Here is a 25,095-nt window from a genome sequence, read left to right on the forward strand (position 1 = left end):
CTTGACATGTAGGAGCAGGACTAGGCCATTCGGCCCTTCGAGCCTGCCCCGCCATTCAATCATGGCTGATCTTCTAATCTAACTCCAGCTAATAACCTGACCCTGCCTTATCCCCATTATCCCTTAATCCCTTTTGCAGTAAGAAATCTATCTATCTCAGTCTTGAATATGTTCAAGGACTGAGCGTCAACAGCCCTTTGGGGTAGCGAGTTCCATACATTCACCACTCTTTTGAGTGAAGAAGTGACTCGAGTAAGAACGTTTCATGTAAAATTGATCAGGAAGCTGGTACTACAAGGTGGCGGCTTGCACTACAGGAGCCTCCCTCCCCATCCCGTTACTGGTGTGGGCACTTGGCGGAGGTTGCCCGCCCATGCTCCGATGAATCGTAGAGGCTTTTAGTCTATTGGAGGGTCATCCCACCCATAGGGTTTTGGTCTATTGGAGGGGCAACCCACCCACAGGCTTCTGGTCTATTCGATGATCATCCCACCCAACGGCCTCTGGTCGATTGGAGGGTCATCCCACCCAGAAGCCTCTGGTCTATTGGAGGGTCATTCCCACCCAGAGGCTTCTAGTCTATTGGAGGGTCATTCCCACCCAGAGGCTTCTAGTCTATTGGAGGGTCATCTCACCCAGAGGCTTCTGGTCTATTGGAGAACCCCTGTTACAGGATTGGGAGGACCTATGCCTAACAGGCCTCCAGCCATCAGTGGCCGGGCCTTCAGCCTTTCTGCCCCTACCTTTTGGTAATAATAATAATGCTTGCATTTGATACAGCACCTTATCACGTCCTCAAGACGTCTCAAAGCGCTTCACTGCATTACACTGTAAAGTGGAGTGACTGAAACACAGCAGCCAATTGCGCACAGCAGCGTCCCACAAACAGTCGCGGATTGAGAGACCGGGTTTTTTTTTTTAATTCAAAAATATAAGTGTCTCAGAGAACAGCTTTCGCAGCTGACCCTAAGAATTGTTCCTAATTCTGTGCCATTAAATCCTGAGATGGCTATCACTGTGGTCGACTTCTGTGGCTTTCGGTGAATCATTACTGAGCCGAGTGACCTCTCCTGTCATGTGCTGTCACTGCAGTTTGCAAAGTCCCATCCCGAATCCTCATCAGCAGGAAAGGTCTCGGCATCTTTGGGAAAACTGTCAAAGTTACTGGTGTCAAGTGGCCCACTGACCTGCAAGGGGAGAAGATGGATTAGAATCCTTGCGTTTGATGCAGCGCCTTATCACGTCATCGAGGCGTCTCAAAGTGCTTCACGGCATACACCGCAAAGTGTAGTGACTGCGTATTTTGTGGGCGAAAGCGGCAACCAATTGCGCACAGCAGAGTCCCCACAAACGGTCGTGGATTGAGAACAAATTTGAAGGATTTATTACCCCCGGAAAGCAATCTACCAATTGACTAACAACCGGGTTCCTCACTTATTGCTGGTAAACAGAGGCGTGTGCGTGGAGTAAGGAAACTTGCCTAAAGTTTTGCCCACCCGGGAATCGAACCCTGGTCCTCTGGCTCGCGAGGCGAGTGCTCTGACCACTGAGCTACAGGATAGTGCACACTGGATACTTACCGCGGGGATGATTGGGGGAGTCAGAGTTGTGTTCTTCAGCCCTTCAAAGTTAAATCCTTCAAACCACCTGTGGGAGAGGACAGTCAGTCAGTCACACCCACCCACCACACAGACCCTTCCTCAACCATACCCTGAATTTGTGACCTTACCCCCACAGACCTCCTCTCTCAGACTCGGATCCGATGAACACTTACACCATCATCCTGAGAGGGATTGACATGATCGAGTTCCCAAAGAAAATCAGCAAGAAAGCTGGACACCTCACTGCTATGGTCGTGCCCCTTCCTGGCTCTGCCGCGCCAACTGTCCCGCCCTCGATCTCACCCTGTACTGACTCAGTTTGCCAACGACCCTCCTCTTCGACCACCCTCCTACCACATACCCTCCCTCCCCTCCACCACCCTCTTTCCCCCTCACCCCCCCAATCCCCCTGATCCCAACCACCAGCTCGAGTCCAAATCCCTGACTGTCCAACGCCTTGGGATGTCCTCCCGACGTGAAAGGCGCTGTGTCAATATCATTCGTTGTTGTTTTCTTTCTACACACCGCAACCGGCAGAATGTGACCACGTCTTCAACGAGTGTCGCTCACTTGTGTTTCTGAATGTCCTTCACGCCGTTCTTCTGGTTTCCCAGACGCTCAGAAGGGTTGTCCCTGTTGAAGGCGGCAACACGAAGAGATTCGCTTACAACTGTCAGGTACTCCTGGCATGAACTCCGAGAGGAAACATACCACCGGAGTCCTCCACCTCAGCTCCTGTTAACCCCGCAGTCAAAGCCCTAACTAATGGGGAGGGGGGTCCGAGCCGGACAAGCAGCGGGAAAGCTCGGCCAGACAGCGATATCAATAGCCGGAGCTGTGTGTGGGTTTAGATGGTCAGACTCCAGCAGTTACCCCAACGCACACTCTGGGCTCCCCCTCAAGCCTCGGCTCTTGCCAACCTGCGCCTAATTCTCTCCGGAATTAGGTAAACAGGGGGGCGTCCCTCCAGGGAGAAAGAGAGGGAGAGAGCGGGTTCCATTCCAACAATCTATCTCAGTTGGGTTTGGAGACTCTTGAGCAACGGTGATGGGTTTTCCGGCTGAGTGTGACTGACCTCTGCTGGGGACTTGTTTTAAGAACTCTTCGTTGAAATAATTGTTGCCTTTAACGCTATTGGCTGCCGCGTTTCACCACGAAACTCACAGTCACTCCACTTTGCAGTGTATCCTGCGAAGCGCTTTGAGACGTCTCGACGACGCGATAAGGCACTGTACCAAATTCAAGGATCATTATCGTTGATATTATTTTAATAAAGCCCAACAGCGCGTGACATTTACACGTCGGGAGGACGTCCCAAGGCGATGGAAAGTCAGGGATTTGGACCCGAGCTGGGGGGCTGGGATCGGAGTGGGGGGGTGGTTGCGTGTGCGGGTGGTGGGGGGCAGGTAGGGTACGTGGTAGGAGGGTGACCGAAGGCGCGGTGGAAGAGGATGGTCTTGAAACGGGTCTGTGGCAAACTGGGTGGGCAGTGGTGGGGCAGTACAGGGCGGGGAAGAGGGTGGGAGGAGGTTGGGGCATGGGTGGGGCAGACCCAGGAAAGGGCAGTTCAGGGGTGGGGGGGGGGTGTGCATTTGAACCTCACTCACCTGCAAAGCCTTTTAATGAGGTGTCCAGCGTTCTTACTGATTCTCTTTGGGAACTCGATCATGTCGATCCCTCTCAGGATGATGTTGTAAGTGTTCATCGGATCCGAGCCTGAGAAAGGAGGACTGTGGGCGTAAGGTCACAAATTGGTTTGGATAATAATAATAATAATGATGATGATGATAATAATAATAATAATCCTTGCTTTTGCAGTGCCTTATCACGTTTTCGAGACGTCACAAAGCGCTTCACAGGGTACACTGTAAAGTTAATTGACGGTGTATTTTGTGGGCGAAGCCCGGCAGCCAATTGCGCACAGCAGCGTCCCCCCAAACAGTGGTGGATTTTGGAGTGACCACTTTTGCTTTTAAGAGGGATTAATTACCCCCGGGAGAGCGTTCTGCGCCTCTAAACAGAGCCGTGCTTGTGTGTGCATCGAGGAAACGTGCCTAAAGTTTCGCCCGGACCCGCCTGGGATTTGAACCCGGGTCCTCTCGTTTGCGAGGGGTGGAAGGGGAGGGTTTGCGGGCGAGGGGCTGGGGACGAGGGGACGAGGGGAGGGGCGTGTAGGGTGTGGGGCTGGGAGCTGGGCTCCTTGCTTCGAAGCAGTGTCAGGCACAGGCGGTTGGGACTCTACAGTTGGGGAATGGCCTTACCTGCCAATGAGCAGTTCATACATGAGGATTCCCAGTGACCAGTAATCCGCAGACACATCGTGACCTTTGTTCAGGATGATTTCGGGAGCCACGTACTCCGGAGTCCCACAGAAGGTCCATGTTTTTTTCCCAAATCCAATCTTTTTGGCGAAACCAAAATCCACCTGAAGAGCAAGAAAAAAAATGAGCACAGAATCTCTGGAAAACTATCAGTCTGCACTGGTTCTCTTGTTTCTTTTCAATTCAGCCGGTGGTGGTGGGGGGGTGGGGGGGTGGGGTGTCTGACACACGCGGAAACCCATCACCGTTGCTTAAGAGTCACCAAACCCAACTGAGAATTCCCCACATCCCCCCCCACACCCGGAAACCCCAGAGAGAGATTGTTGGGAGTAAGGAAACTTGCCTAAGGTTTTGCGCTGCCCGGGAATCGAACCCGGGTCTTCTCGCTTGCGAGGCGAGTGCTCTAACCGCTGAGCTACAGCACTCTCCACATCAATGGCCCCTGTTTTGCAAAGGCCTGAACTGGAGGAACTGAACTGGAGGACAGGCGGAGCTGCGGTTACCAGCTTGGCATAGCCCCTGTGATCCAGGATGATGTTCTCGGGCTTCAGATCCCGGTAAATGATCTCTCTGTGGTGCAGATAGGCAAAGGCCTCGACCACACAGGCCGTGTAGAAGCGGGTGGTGGCATCATCGAAGGATTCTCTGCAACACATCAATGCAGCCTGTCAGCTCGTCCCACCCCATCCCATCCCACCCCACCCCACCCCACCCCATCCCACCCCATCCCATCCCATTCCACCCTATCCCACCCCACCCCACCCCATCCCATTCCACCCCATCCCATTCCACCCCATCCCACCCCATCCCATCCCAGCCTCAGGCTCACCAATCATAGAATCTACCAGCACAGAAGGAGCCCATTCAGCCCATCGTGTCTGTGCCGGCTCTTTGAAAAAGCTACCCAACTAGTCTCACTCCCCCACCCTTACCCCAACTAGTCCCACTCCCCCACTCTTACCCCAACTAGTCTCACTCCCCCACCCTTACCCCAACTAGTCTCACTCCCCCACCCTTACCCCAACTAGTCTCACTCCCCCACCCTTACCCCAACTAGCCTCACTCCCCCACCCTTACCCCAACCAGTCTCACTCCCCCACCCTTACCCTAACTAGTCCCACTCCCCCGCTCTTACCCCATAGCCCTACACATTGTTCCTTTTCAAGTCCCGATCCAATTCCCTTTTGAAAGCCACGTAACAACCAGAGAGTTGTTATGGTCTGGAACCCACGGCCTGAAAGGGGGGGTGGGAGCAGATTCAGTAACAAAGGGAATTAGATTTGTACTTGAAAAGGAAAGATTTGCAAGGATATGGGGAAAGAGCGGGGGAGTGGGGACTAGTTGGAGTAAGAGCGGGGGGAGTGGGACGAGTTGGTAACTCTTCCAAAGACCCAGCACAGGCCCAATGGGCCGAATGGCCTCCTTCTGTGCTGTAATATTCTATGATTCTATGAAGGCGCTTTCCATCACCCACCTGTCTCTCAGCACAGTCCACAGTTCTCCCCCAAGGCAGGCCTCCATCAACATGTACAAGTACTGACTATCCTGAAATGTCCTGTACAGTCTGAAATCAGAGGAACATTCAGTCACACCACACACTGATCCGACATACAAAGCTGGACCTTTCTCTGACGTACTCACAAAATACAGAGTCACTACGCGTGACAGTATATTCTGTGGAGTGCTTTGAGACGTCTCAACAACATGCTCAGGTGAAAGCGGTTTGTGGGACACTGCCGTGCGCAATTGGCTGCCGCGTTTCGCAAACGATGTGAATCAACAACAACTTGCCCCTTACCCGGTGTCCCTCAAGCAGGGCAGGGAGGGAGGAGGGTGACCGAAGGGCGCAGTCGAATACGAAGGTCTTCAGACGGGACTGTGGCACACAGGTTGGGGCACAGGGCAGGGCAGATGGTGGGGCAAAGGGGTAGGGGTGTGGCAGTATACGGTGGGGCGGGAAAGGGGCTGGGGCAGAGGTGTGGGGCATAGTAGGGGGTCGGGGCAGTACCTGACTATAAAGGCGCTGTGTGCCTCCTGCATGATCATCTTCTCTGAGCGGATGTGCTCCTGTTGATGAGTGTCCACAATGTGACGTTTCCTCAAGATCTTCATCGCAAATGTTCTGCTCTCCTCACTTCTCAGCTGCACCTGAGGTTAGCCAACACCATCAACCACAACCACAACAACAACAACACAATCTGACAAAGGGTCCCTCACTTTCTCTCCATAGATGCTGCCTGACCTGCTGAGTGTCGCCAGGCACTTCGGTCTTTATTTCAGGTTTCCCAGCAGCCGCCAGTATTTTGCCTTTCGTTACAAATAACCAACAACAACAACAAATAAACTGCGGTCCTCGCATTTGACCCATCGCCTTATCACCTCATTGAGACGTCTCAAAGCGCTTCACAGGATACACCGCGTAGCGAACGGACTGCGTATTTTTTGTGGGCGAAACGCGGCCGCCAATTGCGCACGGCAGCGCCCCTTACCAGCTCAACACGCCCAAAGCCCCCAACGCCTAGAGTTTCTACGATCTTGAAATCCTTCTGATCGAGACCAGCAAAGAACTCAGCTTCCGCCTCAAACCTGAGAAAAATGTTGATTAATGCTGAGGGCAACGAGAGATAGCGATAATAATAATAATAATAATAATAATAATAATAGTAATCCTTATGAATTCAAGACGTCTGCCTCCACACTAGGGACCCCAAGGAAGAGAAACGTGATTGAACATTGCTATGAAAGGTTGTGTCTGGGGAAACTCCGGCGAAACTCACTTTGCCTGTAGCTCGGCACTCTCAAACTCTTTACTGGACACATCTCCCAGGCCTCCGATCAGCTGACGGAACGACCTACGAAGAAAGAAAGACAACGCACGGCCTGAGAGAGCCATCGTGGATCCTGCGGCTCAGCGGTTAGAGCACTCGTCTCGCAAGCGAGAGGTCCTGGCTTCGTCGGATTGCCGGTCGGACAAAACCTTAGGTAAGTTTCTTTACTCCGCACACACACACACACACACGCGCGCGCCTCTGTTTACCCGCAGTCAGTAGGAACCCGCTTGTTAGTCGATTGGCCGATCGTTTTTCCGGGGGTAATAATCCCTTCCAAAAAATAATAATAATAATAATTCGGTCACTTCAACCCACGACTGTTTGTGGGGACGTCACTGTGGGCAATTGGCTGCCGCGTTTCGCCCACAAAATACCCAGTCAATTCGGTTTATAGTATCATAGTATAAAGCGCTTCGAGACGTCTCGACGACGTGATGAGGGGCTGTATCAGATGCAAAGATTCTTCCCGTTAAGTTACTGCTCCGATCATCGGTCAGAAAGACTCACTCTCTGTCAATCACCAGGCAGGTTACGTCCTCAGCTGCGATAACGTTTGTGGTCCTCACATCTTCTCTGGAAGAGGGAGAGGAAAGTCCGAGTGAGTCATTGGTTTGTTACTCCAATCATTGGAGTCATTGGCGATAGAATGGTATCGAGTGGAGCACTCCCTTCCCTTATACACAGCCTCAGTTTAGCATCTCATCTCAAGGAAGGCATCTCCGACTGCTCCCGGGGCTTGAACCCACAACCCTCTGACCCAGAGGTGAGAGCGATACCACTGAGCCGGGCTGACACACCCAAATCGAGAGAGAGGGGGAGGTGACCATGGGGGACGGCCGAAGAGGAAGGTCTTCTAGCGCGACCTGAAGATGGAGAAGGAGTGGGGCAAGGCGCAGGGATTGGCAGAGAATGTTACAGAGTTTCGGGGCGCAGTGGCTAAAAGTGGGGCCCCCGATGGTGGAACACGAGGGCACGAGGGTCACTCGGGAGCTGAGTGGCCGGAACCTCTGCCCCCAGCCTTTTTTCCTGGACAGTTCCACTGGCAGAAAGAATAGTTGGGTTTGACGTTCCCGGCGGCAGCCACACACACCCCTGTAGGGCCTTCTCTCCAAACCAGTCTCCGCGGGAGAGAGCGCTGAGAAAGATGGGCTCCTCGTTGCCAGGATCCTGCCGTGTCACAGTCACCTGCGGGAACAAAGCCAACGCACAACATAGTGGCGCCTCATCATACCGGGGAGCTCGGTGGTTAGAGCCCTCGCCTCGCAAGCGAGAGGACCCGGGTTCGATTCCCGGGCGGGTCAGTCAGGGCGAAAGGTTGGGCCAGTTTCCTTAACCCCCCCACACACAAACACACGCACACGCGCACGCACGCACATGGCTCTGTTTACCAGCAGTCAGTAGGAACCCGGGTGTTAGTCGATTAGTGGATCGCTTTCCGGGGGTAATAATCCCTCCAAAATAATAATAATTTGGTCACTCAATCCACGACTGTTTGTGGGGGACGTCTCTGTGCGCATTTGGCCGCCGCGTTTCATCCTACAGTCCACTTTGCCGTGTATCCCGTGAAGCGCTTTGAGACGTCTCGAAGATGGGATAAGGCGCCGGGTCAAACGCGAGGGTCATTGCTGTTGTCCCATTAGTTATTCCGACACACGCACAACTCCAGGAGAAGAGCTCGATACTCACCTTGCCCTTGCTGATGATGAAGAAGGTGTCCCCATGGGCTCCCTGCCTGATTATGTACTCATCGTTTTCGTAATGAGTCTGGGAAACCAATAGGAAGTGCACAGCGGTCAACCACGGTTACTTGCTAACTCCGAAAAGATCTGCCCGCTCCCTCTGCTCAGCGGGCTCCAGCCTGCTCCATGTCCCCCGCCCGATCTGCCCCCCACCATCGGCAGTTAGGCCCTTCAGCCTCTCTGCCCCCACCCTTTGGAACCCCATCCCATAAGTCCGTCCGCCTCGCCCTCCACCCCCCCACTCACTTGCCTCCTTCACGGCCCGGCTCAAGACCCTCCTCTTCGATCGCACCATTAGTCACCATCCTACACCCACACCCTCCCTGCCCTCCACCCCTCCTGATCCCAGTCCCCAGCTCGGGTCCAAATCCCTGACCCCCAACATAAAAGGCGCTGTGTGAAGTTAATGTGTTGTTGGTGGTAGTGGTTGGATAGAGGGGTGTGGACATGCTTTGTGTGAATCCATTACCTCCTCCAGCACATCTGCCAGTTTGCTGATGATGTCCTCCTGTAGATCTTGGAGCGAGGGGACGCTGGAGACAGAAATGGAGATATTGGAGAGAAAAAAATTGGAATTGGGAGAGAAAGACAGACATAACCCATGACTATGACCCTGGCTGACTGACGTGATGGCCAATGAGAACTGATATAAAACGCAGAGACTGCCTAGTGTCATGTCACGCTCACAATCCGTGTTTGCTCCATTAACTGTGATATCGTCGACCCTAACGGGGAGGGTGGTCCTAGCTGGGCAAGCAGCAGGAAAGCTGTGATATCAATGGCCAAGCTATGTTGCGGCTTTAGCTGGTTAGACTCTAGCCGTTACCCCAATGCACCTTCTGGGCTCCCCCACAAGCCTTGGCTCTTCCCAACCTGCGCCTAATACTCTCCAGAATTAGGTAAGCAGGGCGCGTCCCTCCAGGGAGAGGGAGAGAGAGAGAGAGCGCATTCCATTCCAACAATCTATCTCTGGGATTTCCATGTGTAGATGGGAGACTTGAAATTCTCAGTTGGGTTTGGAGACTCTCAAGCAACGGTGATGGGTTTCCAGAATGACCACACTTTGAGCCAAAGCCCACGGTGTATGTTTGGGGTAATTTCTTGTCCCTCATGCCCTCCACTCCACCATCGGCAGCTACTCTATCAGACACTATTCCTTGAAACTCTGGAACCCTCTCCCTCAATCCCTCTGTCTTGCCTCCTCCCTCCCCAACTTCAAGTCGCCTCTGAAGACCTTCCTCTTCAACAGTCCTCATTGTCACCTCCCCCCCCCCCCCCCCCATTGTGTTCCACCACTCCCCTGCATGACGGGAGCTGCGTAAATGCAAGTTGTTGTTGTTGTTATCGAATTGGCTTGTGTCTGTGTCTTAGTCGGTGCTTCACACACTCACCTCCTCAGGAACTGCATGTACTCAGTGTGTTTGATCAGCCCGGTCCTCATCATGATGACCTGGAAACACTGTCGGTCAATAGCCCAGAGCTTGGCGTTACTTAGAGCTGCAAAACACACCACCAACAACAACAACAACAATAGCACATTCCATTTACACGGAGCCTCACGTGTCGGGAGGACGTCCCAAGGCGCTGGACAATCCGGGATTTGGGCCCGAGCTGGTGGTGGGGATCAGGAGGGGTAGCAGAGGCGGTGGAAGAGGAGGGTCTTGAAATGGACCTTGAAGGAGGCAAGGAGGGAGCGGGGTGAAGGGAATGTGGAATGGAGTTCCAAAGGGTGGGGGCAGAGAGGCTGAAGTTCTAAACAGAGACGTGTGGGGTAAGGAAACTTGCCCAACGTTTCGGGAATCAAACCCGGATCCTCTCGCTTGCGAGGCGAGTGGCCTAACCACTGAGCTGCAGGACATTTGTTGTATCAACTGCAAGGGTTAGTATTATTACTCTGAGCCACAGGGCATAATGTTGTTTGGGCTGAGACTGGAGCTGTCGCTAACAACAACAACAACAACAACAACTTATATAGCGCCCCTCACGCAGGGCAGTGGTCTTGGAGCGCTGACCTTTGATGGTGGCTGTGCGGGTGCAGTTGTAGAGGATAGCGAGCTCGCCAAACACCTTCCCCGGCCCCATCGTACACAGCTTCACATCCCCCTTCGTCACCTCCACCTTCCCCTCTGAGGAGACAGAGAGAGAGAAAGAGAGCGTGAGAGAGAAGAGAAAGAGAGAGATGTCATTGCGGTCTCCATCACACTGTGTATGTCTATGTAAGGTGAAGCCATTGGTTACTGCTCCACACTCAAACACCCCCAACACTCTCCCACCCACCTATCCACTCCCTTTCTCCCTCCCTTCCTCCCTCCTTCCCTCTCTTCCTCCCTCGCTCCCGGGGGAAGTTGAGGAGGTGACCATAAGCGTGGTCGAAGAGAAAGTCTTCCCACATGATCTAAAAGAGGGGAAGGAGGGGAGGGACGAGGCGGAGGAGGGATTGGGGAGAGAATTCCAAAGCTTAGTGCCTGATGGTGGAGCGGAGGAGGGGACGAGTGGCCGAGCGGGAGGCCGGAGCCAGCCGAGGAGCCAGGGGCAGTGGGCAGTGGAGTGGGTTTATTACGATGGNTTTTTGTTGGGGCTCGTGAAGAACCGTCCATTCCCTGGAGCCGTCATCAGCAGCTGTTGTCAGTGTTGTTTCCGAGGTCACGGCCCAGGTGCTGCTGACAGCCTTTCCTCAGTCATGGGATTTTCCTGTTGCTCACGCGACCCAGAGGCCGTGTGCGTGCGGAGAGCAGAGTTACAGGAAACCCGCCCAAGGTTTCGCCCTGACCCGCCCGGGAATCGAACCCGGCTCCTCTCGTTTGAAAGGCGAGAGCGCTCACCACTGAGCTACAGGAGTCACGACTGGACAACAAGCTGAATGGCCTCCTCCTGTTCCCGTGTTCCTATTGGACCTCAGGGGAATGGTGCAGTGGGCTGGCGAGCGGGAGGGGGCGGGGGAGTGTGTTGTGGGGGTGGGGGGGATTGGTGGGGGGAACAACAACAACAAGTTACACTCGGAAAGGAAAGAAGTCCCAGGGCGCAGGAGTTGGCGTCAGGAGGGGTGGAGGGCAGGGCTGGGTGGGGGGGGGGGGTGGTCTGGCCGAAGGCACGATCAAAGAGTGACGATGAAGTGTCTAACTCCCCCCTTTCCCTCTCCACCCCAACCCACCCCACCACCCCATCCCCCAATCTCCTACCTTCCATGACGTAGACGAGGGAGCCCACATCCCCCTCCTCAATGATGTAACTGTCCTCGATGAACTCCACTGGGTACATGCAATCCACCACCTCCTGGATCTGGGACACCTCCAGATTCTTCATGAAGTCGTTCTCCATGATGGCCCCTTTGATCAGCTCCTTTGATCTGTTTCACGCACAGTTCGAGAGATGATGGGGAGCTGCAACTCTGAGCCCCGTCGGTCACCTCACCGCACAGCGCCCACCCCCTCACGCAGGACAGCGTCCCCAGAGGGCTTGACCGCGGCGGCGAACGACACTGAGCCGAGGGGAGAGGGGAGGGGAGGTGACCGTGGGCACGAGCAAAGAGACCATAATTATCCTTGCATTCGATATAACGCTTTGAGACGTCTCAAAGACTTGATAAGATGTGTCATCCAATGCAAGGATTATTATTATTATTATTATTATCACATCGAAACGTGCCTAAGGTCTCGCCCTGACTCGCCCGGGAATCGAACCCGGGTCCTCTCGCTTGCGAAGCGAGAGCTCCAGGACTCCACAGCAACACAAGGAGGAAATGGGCGAACAATAAATAATAATCCTCGCGTTCGATGCAGAGCCTCATCGCGTCTTCCAGACGTCTCAAAGCGCTTCGCGGGACACGGTGTAAATGAATCGGAGGCTTGAAGCCACTTACTGGGGGCTTTTGGAGAAACAGGGAAGGCTGACGTCGCTGATCTGCTGGATGTCCAGGGCGGTGGGCTCAGCGGAGATGGCCTGGCGTTTGGTTCGCTGGTGCTCCTGGGCTTGGTTGGTCTCCTCTGTCTGCGCTGATGGTCGCAGGACAGATCGGTACTTATCCAACTCCCTCTGTAGCTTCTGAATCAAGTCGTCCTTCTGGTCCAACTCCAGCTCCAGGTCATCTATCAGAGCGTCCCTCTGCCTCAACTCCTCGATCTTCTCTCGCAGAGCCAACTGGAGATGGCGGAGAGTTCCCATCTTCCTGGCAGGAAGAAGAAGAAGAAGAACAACAGCAACTTGGATTTATTTTTATATTTATATGGCACCCTTCACGTGAGTTAGCGGAGCCTGACCGCGAGCCAGGGGGAGAGGGAGGGGGGGAAGTGACCGTAAGCACAGATCAATAAGGCATCTTTTGGGGGTGAGATGCCTTCCCTTCGCTGTGTGGAGTCAGGAAGATCACAAAGTTTTGCATCACTTGAGACAACAAGTGTCCCCGAGCAAAGAGACAATTAGACCGTAAGCGAAATTGCTTCGGCCGACTTTGTTTTCGCCGTATATTTGTGTGTTTTTTTTTTAAAGTTACCGTTTGCAGAGGAAGCCACCGACCAAGTTCCGAATTCAATTCAATCTATTAACTTCAGTTATTATTAATTTAATATTTTTGAATTATTCGGAGACCGGTCAAAGACAAGTTGCAGTCTAATCCTGATCCTTGCCCACCCAATCGCCTACGCAAGTGTCCTTAAGGCACAATTATATTAATATTAATCCAGTATTACAATAATAATAACCAAATAAAATACAATAATATTAATAAAATACAATAAAATAACATATATACTGTGAAGCGCTTTGAGACATCTCAGCAACACGATATATCAACTGCCAGGATTATTATTTTACAATAATATTACTAATGTGACAATAATAAAATGCCTTAATATTAAGAATACAATCTAATACAATGACATTAAGAATATAATAATCATGCAACGATAAATGCGACAACATTCCCAATGATGCAATGTAATAGCAACGCAACATTATAAAATTACAATCACAAAATACAATAAAATTCACGCACGCAGTGTGCGGGACCTCAAGTGTTCTGCCCAAAGAAGCCGTAAACACACACGAACCAAACCTTCCCTGTGCTCACAGCCTCAACCGCCGGATTGGCAGTGAGAGAGAGAGAGAGAGAGAGAGGAGAGAATCAAGTGGCGTTGAAGTGGTTAGAGACTGGGATGTGGCTTTGCTCTCGGTCTGGTCCGAAAAACACCCACAATAGAGCTTTCAGATGCTTTCAGCACCTCCTGAGCTGAGGAACAGCAGCTCCCGGACCTCTCGACGACGCGATACGTTGCTTCGATCAACTGCAGAGATAGTCGTTATCATTATTCTTACGATAATAACCGTAATCCTCGCGTTTGATACCGGGCCCTATCGGGTCTTCAAGACAGCTCAAAGCGCTTCGCGGCGTGTACCGCCAAGCGTAGTGACTGTGTGCATTTTGCGGGCAAAACGCGGCAGCCAATCGCGCACGGAAGTGTCCCACGAGCAGTGACCAATTTATTATTATTATTATTTTTTAAAAAGGAATTGTTACCCCGGGAAAAGCGATCCTTCCAATCGACCACTTACTGCTCGGTAAATAGAGGCACATGGAGTAAGGAAACTTGCCCAATTATTATTATTATTATTATCATAATAATTATAATAACTGTACAGTCATGTGGCTGATTTGCTGCTTCTATCCACTGTAGACCGACAGACAGACAGACAGACAGACAGACAGACAGACAGACAGACAGACAGACAGACAGACAGACAGACAGACTGTTAGTGAGAGCTCTATCGTTAGGGTGTCAAGTTGAGTGACAATCATTCCATTGATCTCAGCTCTACCTTCCCGGTTCTGTCCGCTTCTCTCTCTCTCTCTCTCTCTCCCGATGATGTCCTGGCCAAGTCGCCCCCAGTAAAATTGGTCGCTCACTTCACGACTGCTCGCTGGGACACTTCTGTGCGCAAATTGTGCTGCCGCGTTCCGCCCGCAAAATACACAGTCACTGCACTTTGCAGCGCATCGATCCCGTGAAGCGCTTTGAGACGTCTGAATGACATGATAAAGGTGCCGTATCAAATGCGAGGATTATGATTAATATTAATCGGCATTACCTTTCCATCGTCTCCAATTTGTATCTGCTGAACAGCTTCACCTCCAGCCCTCCGCACCATCACGTACAGCGTTCCTCAGGGCTCCGTCCCTGGTCCTCTCCTCCTTAGGTGATGTGCTCAGGTGACGTTAACGATGCCATGAGAAGAGAAAGGAGTTTCTCTCTGCCGGTGTATCCCGGCCAACCATTCCCCAAATAAAATTGGTCACTCTTTGGAATTAGGTAAACAGGAGCGTGAAAGCGCGAGACGCAATATAATCTCACAACGTAAAGACGGGATTCTTATTGCAAGGATTATTATTGCTCGACGCTGCGTTCCAAGAATATGCCATCAGTTTCCCAGTGGCTTTCAGGCGAAATTCTTGTCTTTCCTCCGCGGGTCAATCGGATTCAATTCGGAGCCGTTGAAAAAGTAAGGGTGGCATTTGGAGATTTTAAGTGAAATCTAGTAATTAGGTAAACCAGGGAGAGAGAGAGAGAGAGTGAGTGAGAGAGAGAGAGAGAGAGAGAGCATTTCATTCCGACAATCTCTCTCTCTGGGATTTCCAGTTGGGTTTGGAGACTCTTCAGCAACGGTGATGGGTTTCCGCGCGTCTCAGACGCCCGGGTGACCCCCCCCCACCGAAAAATGATGATGTAACTTTGTTTAAAAGGCGGTGGAGTGGGAAACGCACGTCATTTCAATCTGTGTTCAAAGAACTTCGCTCCGTAATGGTCACTTTACCTGAAAGTGCCGACTACGTAGAAGAGGTTTCCGTAGCAATCAGTCCGGTTGCTGCGGCTCGCGCTGCGATCATTTGTCTTTTCACAATTCTAATTAGGAACCGCAGCCCGATTATCTGCAAGGTGAGAGGTTCGTATCATTCGCGGGCGTTATGTGGCGGTGTCCTGCAGCGAGAGCACTCGCCTCGCAAGCAACAGGATCCGGGTTCGATTCCCGGACCAGGGCGAAACCTTGGACCAGTTTCCTTATTCCACGCAGCTCCGTTTACCAAGCAGTAAGTGGGAACCCGGTTATTAGTAGATTGGTGGATCGCTTTCCGGGGGTAACAATCCCTTTCATGAATTAAAAATAATAATAATTGGCTCACTCGATCCACGGGGGTTTGTGGGGACGCTGCGGTGCGCAGTCAGCTGCCGCGTTTCGCCCACACAAAATGCAGTCACCACACTTTACAGTATATTCTGCGGAACCCGATCAGGCGCAATACCAAATGCAAGGATTATTATTATTATTACTATCATTAATCTAAGGTCTGAGGCTCAAAATAAGTCGCTGGGGAAGCACAGTTACAAGAAATGAAATAGTTTATGAAATCTGGAGGAAAATATAGCCACAGAGAGATACCGTAGGAATTTGTTCTGGGGGTTACAAAGGTTCGAGCTAACAGCCAGACTTCCTGATGTAAGTGGCCATCTGAAACGCCTTTTTATTGAGAGTTCCTCCGTGAATGCCTTGCTTCCCCATGATGATGATGAACACCTTCTTTGACCTGGCGATGGCCAGGCTGAGGCATGGTGTACCTTCCTGCCTCTTCATCCGGATATCCATGGTGTCATCCCCGTCCATGTAGAAGTTATCCCGGATAACGTAGCACTTCCTCCCGCTGATGGTCAGCCCCCTGACCAGGAAGCCTTTCCGATCGCAGCTCAGGATCATCCTGATTTCCTTCAACGACAACAAATGACATTTACACGGAGCCCTTTCATGTCAGGAGGACGTCCCAAGGACAGTCAGGGTTTTGGACCCGAGCTGGGGGTTGGTATCAGGAGGGGATGGAGGGAGGGGAGGGCGGGGGTTAGGAGGGTGACCGAAGGTGCAGTTGAAGGGTCTTGAGACGGGCTTCGAAGGAGGCAAGGGAGGGGAGTGAGGCGGAGGGACAGTGAGATGGAGTTCCAGAGGCTGAAGGCTCGGCTTCTGATGGTGGGGAGGGCCGGGCGGGGGACGTGAAGCAGGCCGGAGCCCGCTGAGCGGAGGGAGAGGACAGGTCTATATGGAGTTAGCAGATCATAGAGGTGGGGAGGAACGAGGGCTTCAAAAGCAATGACTTATACAGCACCCGCGCCCCCCTACCCCACGCAGGGTAGAGTTCCAGAGCGCTTGACAGTGGTGGAGCACGATGCCAAGCCGGGAGGGAGGGAGGGAGTGACTTGAAGAAGGAAGATTTGGGTGGCGTAGGTGGGGGGATTGGGGTGGTGGGGGGGGGGGGGGGAAGAGTTGCAGAGCTTCGAGACGTAGTGGCTGAAAGTGTGGGCGGTGTCCGATGGAACGGAGAGCACGAGGGACATACGTGGGGCTGGATCCAGTCGAGGGGAAAGCAGCGAGTGGTGGAGTGGGTGGGGTTGGGGGGGGGTGGGGGGTGGGGGAGGTGGTGATCAGGTGAGAGAGGGACAACTGCGAGGAACGTTGAAACCTTCGGGCTCATTTGCTCCAATAGACCTTCTTCCTTGGCAGCCAGCAGCCTCGGACAGGAGGAGGCAAAGACGGCGGCGTCCTGACACAGTCCATCTGCCAGCAAACTGGTCACATAATCCTCCCAACCCAACATCCTGTCCTCCACGGGCTCCTCGGGTGGCTGCACAGAGCAAGACAACTCGATTCACCCCCAAACTCCGTGACATCACCACCGAGGCTCACTGTGCCATTATTATGCCGTCACAAACAGTCAGTCGCCTCAATCTCTTCAAGCTGTTTGCGTGGGGGGGCGGTGGGGGGGGATGGGGACCCTCCCGGGCGCAATTGGCTGCCGCGTTTCGCCCACAGACTGTCACGGTCACGACACTTTACGGTTGTATCCTGTGAAGCGCTTTTGAGACGTCTCAACGGCGCGGTAAGGCGCCATGTCAGGCGCAAGGTGGGGGAGCGAGCGCCAGCGCAGGTACGATGGGGAGAGCGAGCGAGAGAGGGAGAGAGAGAGCAGGGAATGGGGCGAGAGCAGAGAGCTCCAGTGGGGGAGCGAGCCCCCAGCACAGACACGACGGAGAGAGAGAGAGAGAGAGAGAGCAGGGAATGGGGCGAGAGCAGAGTGGGGGAGCGAGCCCCCAGCACAGACACTGACACACACTCTTACGTCTTGTACCCAAATGGCTATTGGAAAACATGACCACGAGGAACGAGGTTGCAAAACCGGTGCAGAAAAAGATTTATTAAACTGACCTGCAATCCAAATCTCTTAACGCTTCAACTGCTTATAATGGCAGAACACAGTACAACGAACACTCACCACTTACTCTTTAATAAAAATCTCTCTGAGATATTACGGTATAAACGTACATACAAACGACACTACACGATTTCATTTGAAATTAAGATATCTCTCACACATTCGCAAACAGATCAGAACTCGGCTCATCAGAACTAAGCCGCCGATTGCAAACAACATTGGAGCCCAAACCAGAGAGGGTATAAAACACTGGAAATGGCTGATTTGATTCAATGGCACTTGTAGATTTCTCTCGGCTTCTACATTTGGCATTTCGCCCACAAAATATACAGTCAATTCGCTTTACAGTGTGTCCTGTGAGGCGGTTTGAGACGTCTCGAAGACGTGATAAGGCGCTGTATCCAATGCAAGGATTATTATAATTATTATTATTATTATTATTGGGAATCTTTGGCTAGACAAGGGATCGAGAATTATGTTTATAAAATGACTCTCATATTCCGTCAGGCTGGACAATCAAAATACTGCATCAATGGTCGATGCAACCCAAGGGATAGAATCACCTGAATCAGAGACGATGACACCCCCTACTCAAAGCCTTGACGAGCCCTACAGACCTTTGTGAATCAAACGATTCATTAAAAGGTTAAATCCGCAGCTGTTATTTTGCATTCAGGACCAAATCTAAACCCCTGACAGGGAAGGGGAACTCTGATGACACAAAGGCTATGCGTTAGGAGGTAAGAATCGCACGTTACGTTCGTCTCATCTCAAGTTCATCGCTGCCGCGTCTCACCCGCCCACGAAACACAGTCACTGCGCTTTACGGTCTAATCCGCGAAGCGCTTTGAGACGCCTCAAGGACGTGAGAAGGAGCTGTATCAAATGCAAGGATTATTATTATTATTAATAATATTATTATCATCTCCAGTCTTCCTAACTAGAAAAATAAGGGAAATGTTTGCCCTTCCGGAAACTCCTGTTCCCCACAGCCCGCACTCCGCAGACACTTGTTTTCCACGGGGATTAGTTGACGTTGGTGGCAGAGAGACGGGGGGAGCGGGGGCTATGGGGAGGGGGAGGGGAGGAGGGGGTGCGGATCTGCTCCGAGGGTAAACGTGGGGATTGAGCTCCCACTTGGTCTCACCACCGTTTCAGCTCAGTAACGGTCTCCGTCACAGCTCTCAGCAACAACAGACGTTTTAAAAATCGAGGCTTTTGGTTTCCCGTCGTTCAGGTCAGTTTGGGGCAGCAGCTACAGAGAGAGAGAGAGAGAGAGAGAGAGTGGGGGGAAGGGAGAGAGAGAGAGTGGGAGAGAGAGTGAGGCAGAGTGATGGGGAATTACTGACATCTCTCATCAGTGTGAGGGCAGCAAACAGCACACATTATGATTATTTCTCTTTATATTTACTCACACACACAGCCTACACACACCCACACACAACTCACACACACAGCCTACACACACACCTCACACCACCACACCACACACACCACACCACACACACAACTCACACACACAGCCTTCACACACACACACTTCACACACACACCTCACACACACACCCACACACACACACAACTCACATACACAGCCTACACACACACACACACTTGCAGCACTGACCACACACACACAAACACTGACCACACACATACTGACACACACACACACACTCTCACAAACGCTGACTACACTCACAACACTGTACCACACACGCACTCACTGCACACACACACACACACACATAAACACAAAGAGCACTGACCAAACACACCTCACAACGCTGACTACACCCACACACGCGCGTCCCACTGTCTATCCGGATGCCAGTCGCACATGGACACTTACCCTGTGAGGCGTTCTGATCGCTCAGTCTCGTGGTCCGGCTGCACGGCATCACCTTGAGCTCAAAGGTGTCGGGCGATGGGGATGAGCCGTGTGTCCTCGAGGCCATAATCGCGTTCAAATACTGCATCTGGGTGACCTGGGCAGAGAGAGAGAGGGAGAGGGGGAGTGAGAGAGGGAGCGAGAGAGAGAGGGGAGGGAAAAATAGGGAGCGAGGAGAGAGAAGAGAGAGAGAGAGAGAGAGAGGGGGAGAGGGCACTCAGAGACAGAGAGAGGAAGAGAATTTTCTCTGGAGAAGGAACAGAGAACGTGCTGCTGTTAACAATAACAGTCCTGCCGTTTGACCCGGCGCCTCATCGCGCCTTAAGAGACGTCTCCAAGCGCTCCGCGGGACACACCGTCCAGTGTAGCGACTGTGCGTTTTGTGGGTGAAACGCGAGCACACGGTTGCCCTCGAACGCCAGCGATTCCCGTCGCTCTCACCTTGACGATCTGCAGCTCGCTGAGAGCCCTGACGGTGTAGTCGGGGCAGTAGGTGATGGGTTCCCCGCTCCCCGCCTGCTCCCTGGGAAACGGATCACGGCAGCTCCACTTCCTGTTAGCGGCCGGCGACGAAGGAACTGCGGAGAAACAGCGCCGCGTCAGGTTAAGATATCTCCGGGCCGCTCGTTCGATGCTAACAAAATACTAATCCGGTCGCTCAATCCACCGCTGTTTGTGGGGGCGTCGCTGCCGCCTTTCACCCACAAAATACACTGTCACTACACTTGACAGTGTATCCTGTGAAGCGCTTTGAGACGTCTGGAAGACCTAATAAGGGGCTGTGTTAAATGCAGGGATTATTATTACCCCAAAGGTATCAGACTCCTCAGGTTAGTGTACCGTACACTGACCAACAACTACTTGCACTACACAGCCCCAACACCCCCTCCCCACCCCACCCCCCACACTCGCGGAGCACAACACTGAGCTAAAGGGAGGGAGAGGTGACTGTAGGCAACGGTCAAAGAGGAAGGCGATGGCTGACAGACAGACAGACAGACTGACAGACAGACAGACGGTACCCGAGGAGGGAGCAGCCAGAGCTGAGACACCGTAGTAAGTGAAGGCTCCGTTTTCAAACTTCAGTCCCTCCTTTCCAATCTCCACCTCCACACGGCCCTGTGAGTAACACACACCCCGTTATACCCTACAAATACACTGCCCCCTCCGCCCACGCACTGCCCCCTCCGCCCACGCACTGCCCCCTCCGCCCACGCACTGCCCCCTCCGCCCACGCACTGCCCCCTCCGCCCACGCACTGCCCCCTCCGCCCACGCACTGCCCCCTCCGCCCACGCACTGCCCCTCCGCCCACGCACTGCCCCCTCCGCCCACACACACACACACACTGTGCCTTGGGACGTCCTCCCGACGTGAAAGGCGCTCCATAAATGGAATCTTGTTGTTGTTGTTGTTGTGTTAGTAACATACACCAAATGCAAGTGTCATTACTATTAATTATTATTATATTAATTATGATAATAAGGAGCAGGGGATGTCTGGATGGCCTGGAGCTCCACGCAGAGCTGTGCACAGGGAGCGCGGGTACGAAGAGGAAACGGCGCCCCCTGGGGGTGGCGTGTGTGCGTGTGTGCGCGTGTGCGTGTGCGTGCGATGGCGCCCAGTGGCGTTGCTCACCTGTAGCACCAGGATGAAGTAGTTGACGTGTTGATTGCGCTGGTACAGGTAGTGCTGCGGAGCCCACTTGTCGTTCTCATCGAACCTGACCTCCTGGGTCACGCTGGGCATCCGCAGGAGCTGCAGGAGAACCCGCTCCGACACCCGGGCCGGGCTGAACAGCTCCACCTCTGCAAAGGGTGGGGGGTTATGATGGCAGTGATTAACCAACCCCCCTCCCCACCCACTCAAACACTGCCCCCCACACCAAACCCCCCCCGCCCGCCGTACCTTTTGATAAGAAGCGCTGAGTGGCCAAGAGAAGCTGTGGGGAGATCTTGATTTTTGCGTCGTTGTCGGAGATCTTGAAGTGCGTGAGGTCCTCTTTCCTGTGCTGGATCGGGGTGCAGAGAGGAGCAGAGAGAGAGAGAGAGAGGGGCGAGTGTAAGAGAGGCACGAGGGAGAGAGAGGCGTGGGGAGTAGCTCTTCTCTCTCTCATTACTCATGTCCTCCTCTTGCTCAGTCTTTTTCCGGTCGCGCACACACACACACACACACGCGTGCTCCCACACACACAGACATACACACCTACGCAAACCGAGAGAGAGACACACACACGTTTACATAGCGCCTTTCACGTCGGGAGGACGTCCCAATACGCTGGACAGTGAAGGGTTTGCAACTGAGATGGGGGTGTGGGGGTGGGGGTGGTGGGGGGGGTGTGGGGTGTTGAATCTAGAGGGGTGGAGGGCAAGGCAAGGGGGGGGGGGGGGGGGGGATGGAAAGGCGACTCAAAGGCACGGTTGGAAACCACGATCTCGAGACAAACCGAGGACGTGACACTCTTCCATCCACCCGCGCTTCCTCCCGTCAGTCACAGCTTAAACGCAAACTCTCCCAGCAGGCGTTTAACAACAACAACAACAACCCGTGCATTTGATAGAGCAGCCTATCACGTCGTCGAGGCGTCTCGAAGCGCTTGACGAGAGATACTGTTAAAGCGATATATTGATATAATAATTACACACCTTTCCGCGACGCTGGGGGGACTTACAGGTGTCTGACTCCTCGAGGATCTCCGACTTGATGATCTCCTCTATGACATCGCCCAGCGTCACCAAACCCAACACCTCGTAGAAAGGGTCTCCGTCGCCCTCGTTGTTCACTCTCTGCACCATCGCCATGCGGGACTTGCCTTGGAAGCGGGAGGAAGACGAGAGGCGGGCGTTACCAGCCTCGAGCGAGCGAGCGAGCGATCCTCGGTGGGACTGAACAGCCCCACAGATCCCCCGAAACCTCCGCGTTGACTCGTAGCGCGGAGTCCTGTGGGGGTAGTGGTGATCGCGCTGCCCTCTCGCGAGCGGGTAGGACGAAACGTTTAGGTACATTTCTTTACTCCACACGCCTCCGGGACACTAACCCGCGCGCAGGGCGCCATGTATGTAAATGTATATATATATATATATGTATGTACAAGTTGTCGCTGTTGTTTACTCGGCAGTAATTAGGAACCCGGCTGTTAGTCGATCGGCCGATCACTTTCCGGGGCTAACGATCCCTTTAAGAAATAGAAATAATTTGGCCGCTCAGTCCACGGCTGTTTGTGGGGGACGTCGCCCACCAAACGCGCAGTCACTACACTACACTTTTGCGGCTCGTGAAGCGCTTCGAGACGTCGCGACGGCGCGACAAGGCGACCGGGGTCAAAGGCCAGGAGTATTATTATTATTACTACTAATATTATTACTGTCATCATTGTGGTGGTGGTTATATTTCTTTTAAATTAACAGCGCGAACAATAACGCGATAACTACGTGAAGACAAATAACAACCGCAGCTCCGCCATCGGTTTTCTTTTTGACAGTTATTACGACGCCGTTACATTTCCATTATTGTTAATATTATTATTATTACTACGGTCACAAATGTGTCGATCGCTCCCCCACCGGCGGAACAAATCCATTCGCCGGGACGACAGACGTCTCGAAGACGCGATAACGACAATGGCAATAATTAATAAGTAATAATAAACTCCGACGCTCTGAGACGTCTGGAAGCGCTTCGCGGGGGCGGCGCCGCCAAGTGTAGTGACTGTGTGCTGCGCGGGCCACGACCCAACGCAAAGGCGCCTCATTAAAATGCAGCGATTATTGTGATGATGACGATTATTAGAATTATTATTATTAGAATTATTATAATGATAACAATCATCATTATTATTATAATCATCGTTGAAAAGTGGAGGGAAAGGGGGGGGAATCGAACCCGCCGTCCCGGGGTTCCCAAGCGGGCGCGCTAACCGCTACGCCACGGCGACCGCAGGGGGGCGCCGGCGCGCGTCGCCGGGGTACTTGACTCCTCACCTCGCCGGAACTCCTCCAGCACCGCGTCCAGCCGCGTGTCGTTGAAGACGAAGTGCAGCGGCCGCCCGTAGAAGCGGGTGATGGCGCTGAGCGGGGCCCGGTCCTCGGGGTCCACCCGGGCCAGGTCGCGGGCGTGGACCACGTCGACCGTGTGCGAGGGCTCGGCGCCCTCGAACACCGGGATGCGGGCGTGGCCGCTCTGCAGGACCCGCGACAGCGTCACGAAGTCCAGCACCGCCTCCGAGCTCAGCATGACGCAGTCCGCCAGCGGCGTCATGACGTCCTCGGCCGCCTTGGCGCTGCCCGGGCCCAGCCGGCGGGGCCCCAGGCCCTCCCCGCCGCCGCCCCCGCCCCCGGGGCTCCGGCGCAGCAGCTGCTCCAGGATCCGCCGGCGGATGAAGCAGGCGCTGAGGTCCTGGCGCAGGCCCAGGTCGAGGGCCAGGGCGGCGGGCAGGGCCAGCGGCGAGGCCAGCGCCACCAGCAGGCGGGTCAGCCACAGGCCGGCGGCCGAGGAGGCCAGCGCGAAGCCGTAGCGGCAGCACAGGCCGCGCGGCAGCAGCTCCCCCAGCGGCCAGACCAGCGCGGCGCAGGCCAGGGCGCCGGCGGCCGGCGCGCCGCACGCCGCCTGCGTCACCGCGCACAGCGCCGCGTTCGTCAGCACGCTGCCCAGCAGCAGCGCGCACAGCACCAGGTTGCCGCCGCCGCAGCCGACGCCGACGACGCCGCCCGCCCCGCCCCCGCCCCCGACCCCGCCGCGCGCGCGCAGCGACTCCAGCGCGGCCGCCCGCCGCCGCTCCCGCTCCGAGCCGCCGCGCGTGCGCACCAGCCGCAGCTCCAGGGGCTCGAGCCAGAGCGCGCCGCGTCGCAGCAACGTCATGACGCACGACGCGCCGAGCAGCGCCGCCATCAGCGCGAGCTGAGCCCAGAGCGGAGCCCAGGCCGGCGGCGCCGGGACCTCGTCAGGCTCCTCCTCCTCCTCCTCCTCCCCCGCCTCCAGGAGGACGAGGCGGGTGTCGCCGCCCGACGGAGAGGCCCAGCCGCTGGCGTCAGACCGGCCGCACAGGTAGAAGCTGCCGCCGAGAGTCGGCGCCACCCGGACGGCCACCAGCGCCCAGTGCTCCCCGCTCTCCCGCGGCCGCTCCAGCCTCAGCGGCGGCTCCCCCCCCGTTGCTCCCCCCAGGATGGTATCGTTGTCGCCGCACGCCAGGCCCCGGCTCCAGGCGAGCCAGGGCCACGGGGCCGCCGCCAGCCCGAGGCCGAACACCCTGAGGAGAAAGTCGGCCCCGGGTCGCGCGCGGATCTCCCCCGCCCACATGTAGGCGCTGCTGCGGTTACTGCTGTCCAGGCTGACCCCCAGCACCTGCACCCCGTCGGGCCCCGGCTCCCGGGCGGACGCCACGCCGGCCAGCAGCGCGCAGAGCCCGGCGGCGCCCCGCAGCGCCAGCCCCGGGCTGCGGGCCGCTTCCCGCCTCCCCGCAGCCGCCGCCAT

The 25,095-nt window shown here is 54.4% G+C and overlaps 3 protein-coding genes across 3 annotated transcripts; all 3 read right to left on the reverse strand.

Annotated features, from left to right (window-relative positions):
* Positions 1–896: 896 nt before the first annotated feature.
* LOC103190998 (cGMP-dependent protein kinase 1-like) lies at positions 897–12,653 on the reverse strand. Its single transcript, XM_042344477.1, has 18 exons — positions 12,352–12,653; positions 11,672–11,838; positions 10,505–10,618; positions 9,884–9,989; positions 8,962–9,025; positions 8,440–8,517; positions 7,844–7,938; positions 7,261–7,326; positions 6,700–6,774; positions 6,412–6,508; positions 5,931–6,070; positions 5,397–5,486; positions 4,426–4,567; positions 3,863–4,026; positions 3,209–3,331; positions 2,172–2,234; positions 1,581–1,647; positions 897–1,187 (listed from the first exon to the last, which is right to left on the reverse strand). The coding sequence occupies exons 1-18, from the start codon at positions 12,651–12,653 to the stop codon at positions 1,074–1,076; spliced, it is 2,067 nt and encodes a 688-aa protein (XP_042200411.1). The 3' UTR covers positions 897–1,073.
* A 3,209-nt stretch (positions 12,654–15,862) lies between these two features.
* Positions 15,863–17,173, reverse strand: LOC103190997 (profilin-2-like). The gene is made up of 2 exons (XM_042344479.1): positions 16,987–17,173; positions 15,863–16,241 (listed from the first exon to the last, which is right to left on the reverse strand). Exons 1-2 carry the CDS (start codon positions 17,119–17,121, stop codon positions 15,957–15,959), a joined length of 420 nt encoding a protein of 139 aa, XP_042200413.1. The 5' UTR covers positions 17,122–17,173; the 3' UTR covers positions 15,863–15,956.
* A 1,447-nt stretch (positions 17,174–18,620) lies between these two features.
* On the reverse strand, positions 18,621–25,095 carry LOC103190996 (metal transporter CNNM3). The gene is made up of 8 exons (XM_042344416.1): positions 23,607–25,095; positions 22,272–22,438; positions 21,535–21,637; positions 21,265–21,434; positions 20,650–20,746; positions 20,069–20,205; positions 19,589–19,724; positions 18,621–18,991 (listed from the first exon to the last, which is right to left on the reverse strand). The coding sequence occupies exons 1-8, from the start codon at positions 25,093–25,095 to the stop codon at positions 18,975–18,977; spliced, it is 2,316 nt and encodes a 771-aa protein (XP_042200350.1). The 3' UTR covers positions 18,621–18,974.

The sequence above is a fragment of the Callorhinchus milii genome, unplaced genomic scaffold (genome assembly GCF_018977255.1).
Source record: "Callorhinchus milii isolate IMCB2004 unplaced genomic scaffold, IMCB_Cmil_1.0 Scaffold28, whole genome shotgun sequence".
Lineage (NCBI taxonomy): Eukaryota > Metazoa > Chordata > Chondrichthyes > Chimaeriformes > Callorhinchidae > Callorhinchus > Callorhinchus milii.